General features: G+C 42.2%; 1 protein-coding gene across 1 annotated transcript; it reads left to right on the top strand.

Moving 5' to 3' along the window:
- Positions 1-2,735: 2,735 nt before the first annotated feature.
- LOC103275802 (eukaryotic translation initiation factor 3 subunit J-like) lies at positions 2,736-4,393 on the top strand. The gene is made up of 5 exons (XM_021706549.1): positions 2,736-2,843; positions 2,959-3,067; positions 3,505-3,568; positions 3,829-4,044; positions 4,333-4,393. The coding sequence occupies exons 1-5, from the start codon at positions 2,736-2,738 to the stop codon at positions 4,391-4,393; spliced, it is 558 nt and encodes a 185-aa protein (XP_021562224.1).
- Positions 4,394-6,198: the final 1,805 nt, after the last annotated feature.

Below are 6,198 nucleotides of genomic sequence, written 5' to 3'. Positions count from 1 at the left end.
AGGAATTGCAACACACAGAGGTGAGAGAAGAGAAGATTTATTTAAGAAAGCTTCACTCCCCACAGACAGGGAGTGGGCCTACACTCTAGGTGAGTGTGGCGGCATAGCCCCCCAGACCCCTGGCTTAAATTCTTTTCTTGGAGATGTTGCACATGACTGCCATAACTACTGTGACTTCCTTATCGACCACCTGTGGATGCCTTGGAAAACCTGTGACACGGAGAGCCATTAATGTCTACCCACATTATCATAGCCCCTAAAGAAGGGCATGACAAGGATTCTGATTCTCCTGTACCTTCCCAAATGACATTCCTTAGACCTAATGGAGGGTGTGCCTCCCCTTATCTCCTGGGCATTCCCAGTGGGTAGCTTCGGAGGATCCTTGGCTTCCCTGTAGAAAGTGCCCAATTTACTGTAAGATCGAATCCCCACCTGCTCTCTCTCTGAGCGGTTATAACTTTTGTAATTACAAGTTTCATGACTTTTATAGTCCTTGCCCGATGCATGATGTCTTAGGCCTTGTAAATTCTCTTTACTCTAGGCAAGCTTGATTGCCACTATGAGACACCTCTGATACCTGGAAGTCTGTTTCTGAAAAGATAAAGTCAGTAAAGTTAATTATATCTAAAGTGTGCATTTCTCCAAAAGCATAGCTTCTACTTTCTCATCACTGTGTCAGGGTTTAAGAACAAGATGAAAAATGGCTTCTCACTCTCGGTCTGTCCTTTCAGGTATGGTGGCGCATACCTGTAGTTCCAGCTACTTGGCTCAGGCTGAAGGATCATCTGAACCCAGCAGGTGGAGGCTGTAGTGGCCATGAGTGTGCCCCTGCAACACACTCTAGCCTGGGCAACAGAGTGAGACTTTGATTCAAAAAAAGAAAGAAAATTGTTCATTTTCCACTATGAACATATTAATTGTAAACTTGGCAACTTTGGTTGATTATTTTTCTTTAAATGCTTGTGGTATTTTTTTTTTTAATTTGGTGAGCCAATCCTTTGAAGGTTTAGACTCTCAAGTAAAATTTGCAAGTAAATCTGTTTTATTTTTTAAAAAATTATAATTACTTATTTTATTTTTAAAAATAGCTTAATCTTATTATAGAGATGTGGGATACAAGGATAAGGTACATGAGTGATCTATGCGCAGGTGAAGTTTTGCATCCAACTGGTCCACACTTCCCTTGGTTTAGGACGAGGTACCCTTTGTGTTGTTACATGCCTCCGTTCCCCAAACCTGTTTTATTTTCTAAAAGCTCTTGCCTTTGAGTCCTTCTTCAATAGGGTAAAAATTGTTCTCAATAATTTAAAAAGTCACCCTTCTCTTCATCTCATCTTCCTTTATTGTGTACCTATTACATGCTATCCAATGTGTTGGGGTAGATGTAAGGATTAAGAAGACTAATTTAATCTGATAGAAAAGCACAGATACAAACAAATAATTACAATAAAACATAATTGCAGGATATATATATATATATATATCTTTTTGAGTCAGGGTCTTACTCTGTTGCCCAGGCTGGAGTGCAGTGGCACACCATAGCCTCAACTTTGTGGTCTCAGGTGATTCTTCTGCCTCAGCTTCCTTAGTAGCTGGGCCTACAAGCATGTGCCATCATACCTGGCTAATTTATTTTTTATTTTTTAATTTTATTTTTGTAGAGATGAGGTCTTGCTATGTTGCCTAGGCTGGTTTCAAACTCCTGGACTCAAGCTATGCTCCAGCTTGGGCCTCCTGAAGTGCTGGGATAATAGGCATGAGTCACCATGTCCTGCCCAATTATAGGGTATATTCAAATGCAAATTGGGCTGTATCAATAAAAAAAAAATAACAATGCTAGGTGGAAGTAAATCTAAAGTTATTCAAATCTAACCTCTTAGTTATATAGATGAGGAAACTGATTGCTAAGGCATGAGGTGATTTTAGTCAATGTTGTACAGTGATTTAATGGTTGAACCTGGATGGAATTTGATTTCCTGAAGCCTTCCAGAGCTCTCTCTAAAATGCAAATTATGGGCTGGGTGCAGTGGCTCATGCCAGTAATCCCAGCACTTTGGGAGGCTGAGGTGAGAGGACTGACTGAGCCCAGGGGTTCAAAACCAGCCTGGGCAACTTGGTGAGACCGTGTCTCTACGATAAATAAATAAATAAATTAGCCAAGCATGGTGGTGCATGACTGTGTTGTTCCATGTAGTTACTTGCAAGACTGAGACGGAAGGATCACCTGAGCCCAGCAGGTCGAGGCTGCAGTGGCCATGAGTGTGCCACTGTACTCCAGCCTGGGTGACAGAGTAAGACTTAGACTCAAAACAAACAAACAAACAAACAAAAATACAAGTATGCCTCTCATACCTCTTGTTGAAGTGCCTCTTTATAAGGTTCTACACACAGGATGTAAGGTCATTGTTGTTGGTTGTCTAATCTGTTTCTACATATTGGTGTTATACTTTCCGATGAATTTGATCCAAAAGAAATCACTAGTAAAAAATTAAAATCAGTTGTTTCTGATTGAGAGGGCTAAGTGCTTTTACATGCCCTTCCAATTTTGCAATTATTTTTATGATAACCTTACATTAATTTCATACTTAGAAAAAAAGTTGGCACCCAGCGACTCACCTCTGCCATGCTAACCACTCTCTAGCTGTCACCTCACGCATGCTCATACCAGGCTCGAGATGGCGGTGATGACAGGGGATGGCAGGGGACTTGGACTCCTAGGTCTGGACCTTTTCTCCATGGGAGACCTGGTGGGGAAGGTGGGAGGTGATGGCACTGCCAGTGGGGACTGCTGGGAAGGCGAGGATGAGGACAGCGACGACAAGGATAACTGGGAGGACGATGATGTTGAAAAGAAAATAAGAAGCGGAAGTAAAACGAGTTTCAGAAAAGAAAAAAATAGCCAAGAAAATAAAAGAAAAAGAACAGCCAACAGAAGAAAAGGCAAGAAGAAATTAAAAGAGATTAGAAGAACCTGAAATGCCAACACCAGAACAATTAGCAGGTGAACTGCAGCTAAGGAAACTACAGGAAGAGTCAGACCTGAAATTAGCAAATAAAACTTTTGTTGTTAATATTGTAGCTGAGTCGTGAGAAATCAGATAACCAGCACAATAAAGTTCAGATGAATGAGTCCTTTAATAGCCAGCGGTTGAGAGGGGCTTCATGCCTCCAAGACTTTCAACCCCAAATGAAATTAGCGGGATGCTTTTATAGGCAAAAGCAGGTGGGAAACTGAGGCATTACAGAGATAAACATATGTCTGGGGGTTTGGCACATGGTACACTCAGATAAGGGGGAAGCCATTAGAGCACTGGGTGGGGTACAGGGCTGTGAGGGTTGCTTATGAGCAAAATTTTAAAATTATTGCATCAGTCACACAGGGGTTCTCGGCCTGTGTGGGATTATAGGCTGAGCCACCAAGCCCAGCCTCAAACTTAGGTTTTAAACAAGACATGGCAAACACTTTAAACATTTCACAAAACACTGTAAAACACTTCAAATACTTGAATAATATGGTCTGTGGAATAGGTGGTATGAACCTATCTTCAAGAGATGAGTTCACGGAGCTTAGATAGTTACTCATGCCTATCATCCCAGCACTTTGGGAGGTGGAGGCGAGAGGATTGCCTGAGCCCACAGGTTTGAGACCAGCCCGGACAACTGGGCAAGACTTCGCCTCTACAATAAATCAAAAAATTATCTGGGTGTGATGGTGCATGCCTGTAGTTTCAGCTACTTGGAAGGCTGAGGTAGAATGATTATCTGAGCCCATTGCACTCCAGCCTGGGCAAAAGAGTGAGACTCTGACTCAAAAAAAAAAAAAAAAAAAGGAAAGTTGCTAAAATATAAAATTATACAATATGAAAAGTTACTATATTATGCCAGTGTTTTGGAAGTCTTAGTTCATAATGTATGTATTTCATTGGAGATTGATGACTTCAAAAAGACAACCAATTCACTGACTGTGCTTTGCAGTGAAAAAGAGAAGCAAGAAAAACAAAGCAAAGCCAAAAAGAAGAAGAAAGCCATGGCTCCTGGAGGGGGATTAAAAGCCACCATAAGGTGGGTGCAGTGGCTCGCACCTGTCATCCCTGTACTTTAAGATGGAGGTGAGAGGATTACCTGAGCCCAGTGGTTCAAGAACAGCCTGGTCAACCTGGCAAGACCTTGTCTCTACAATAAATCAAAAATTAACTGGACCTGTAGTTCCAGCTACTTGGAAGGTTGAGGTAGAAGGATCACCTGAGCCCAGCAGGTCGAGCTGCAGTGGCTGTGAGCATGCCCCTGCACTACAGCCTGGGTGACAGAGTGAGACTCTAACTCAACAACAACAAAAAAAGCCACCATGAAAGATGATTATGGTGGTAATGATGGAGGATATGTAAGACTATGAAGACTTCATGTGACATTTTATCTTCTCTGGATGTCTTCTTTGTGTTGCCCACAATCCCTTCAACATTTAGCATAACTGCCTTTTCTTTCAGCTCTGCCAAATGCTACAATAAGAAGTGCAGTATCTTGTGCTGGTTATTTAACCCCTTGACACTTAGGTGTTAGTGTGTGAATGAGGGAACTTAGATCTTGCTGCCAAGGGGTTAAAATCAGGAACCTCAGTTGTTACTTATAATCATAGTGTAGTAGGAGCCTTTACAGAGAGATAGGGATATTGAGGCTTCTTTGCCAGGAGGTAGCATTTATTTGTACCAGTACTGGTCCAGTGAATTCACATCCAAAGGCTGGGCCCCAAATGCAGTGGAGTGTTGCCTTATATGACATTCTAGTTCCTTTGTCTCCCTTATATGGCAACCTGTATTTTGATTGGTATTTTATAGCACAGGGTTGTAACTGGATTATGCATGTGCACTTAGACATTGACTCCGCCACTTTACTTTCTTTTTGTTCTGCAAAGGCCCCTACCACATTCCCCCCTTTGATGCTCAGGGCCCTTCTTGGATCAAAGAGCATCACCTTGATTAAGGTGTTGGTACTTTCATAACGTCATTACATGTGCTGCCATTTTCCTTTCGGCCATGGCCTCAATGAGGCTGGAGGCAGACCTTAAAACCAGGGGCGCCAGGCAGGGCAGGATTAGACAAATTCCCAAAATTATAAGTATAATGCCTATGAGGGTTTTGAATTTCCCAAAAGTTGAGAACCATCCCCCAAATTATTTCCCTGGAATTCTAGCCTTTCCAGGTCTGGACTGGGACATGAGCAATTTTTTTCATTCAGTCAGTGTTTTTTTACAATCTTTTCCTCATCATCTATTTGTAAGCAGCAGTTACTTAAATTAAACTTTCTACAAACTCTGTTTTTCAGAAGTGAGCAAGTAATCTAGGGCTAAGCAGTTTTGATAGATAGCATTACGCTAGCTGTTTGGTTTGCTGTTTGGCTAGTATGTTAAGGGCCTTTGCAGTTTTACTAGTTATAATTTCAACAACTTTCGGTAATTGAATTATGCAGTTCAGCATGTAAATGGGAGTCTGATAGCCCCAGGACCCATCCTCTGCCCCAGGTGGCCAGGCCACAGTATTGGATAATGCACTCAAGGGGCCACTCATCATTTTTCCAGTTGCCAATTTAGTAAGGCATGCCATTTCCTTTGGGCTTTCCAGTCCTTGTATACTTGAATTCCTATATGTTTGCCTCTGGCAAATGGGAGCAGGAAGAAGGATGAACAGACAGGCCCTAACACACAAGATCCCAACATTGACTCTGCCATGCTACTTTCTCTGTTCTGGGAAGGCCCTTCCCACAATAGGTCAAAACAAAACAAACCTAATAATGTCATTGTTGCTATGTGATTTCACAGCAGCCTTCACTTAATTGAAAACAGGAATATATCTTGTCAACAGTCAATGAAATGGAATTGGTCAGGGTGGCCTGGGTCCCCCACAACAACTCTAAACACTTTGCTAACTAGTTCTTTGTCTAGTGACCCCTCAAAGGGCCAGTCCACCCTGAAAAAAGGTCAATCTTTTTCCTGATCTGTTTGGGGGAAGTACAAAATTGTTCTCCTAGCATGACATATACCCCGCCTTTTGCTGCCAGCATCATGTCTAAGGCCATACGATTTTCTCATGTCATCCTACTAGTAGCATCTAATTGTTCAGCAATTTTTTTTTTTTTGAGTTGGAGTCTCACTCTGTTGCCCAGACTGGAGTGCAGTGGCCATTCCTGGCCACCCCAACCTCGACC

Source organism: Carlito syrichta, unplaced genomic scaffold, assembly GCF_000164805.1.
Source record: "Carlito syrichta isolate Samal-C Ts95f unplaced genomic scaffold, Tarsius_syrichta-2.0.1 Scaffold315753, whole genome shotgun sequence".
In the NCBI taxonomy this organism is placed as follows: Eukaryota; Metazoa; Chordata; class Mammalia; order Primates; family Tarsiidae; genus Carlito; species Carlito syrichta.
This window is presented reverse-complemented; position numbering and strand designations above follow the sequence as displayed.

What these genes read in the sequence shown, in the direction of transcription:
- LOC103275802 (XM_021706549.1), top strand. Translation starts at nt 2,736, where the DNA reads ATGGGAGACCTGGTGGGGAAGGTGGGAGGTGATGGCACTGCCAGTGGG. An exon ending in AGCAAATAAAACTTTTGTTG is followed by an intron (nt 3,068 to 3,504) that starts TTAATATTGTAG and finishes ACTTCAAATACT; the next exon opens with TGAATAATATGGTCTGTGGA. An exon ending in AGAGATGAGTTCACGGAGCT is followed by an intron (nt 3,569 to 3,828) that starts TAGATAGTTACT and finishes AAAAAAAAAAAA; the next exon opens with AGGAAAGTTGCTAAAATATA.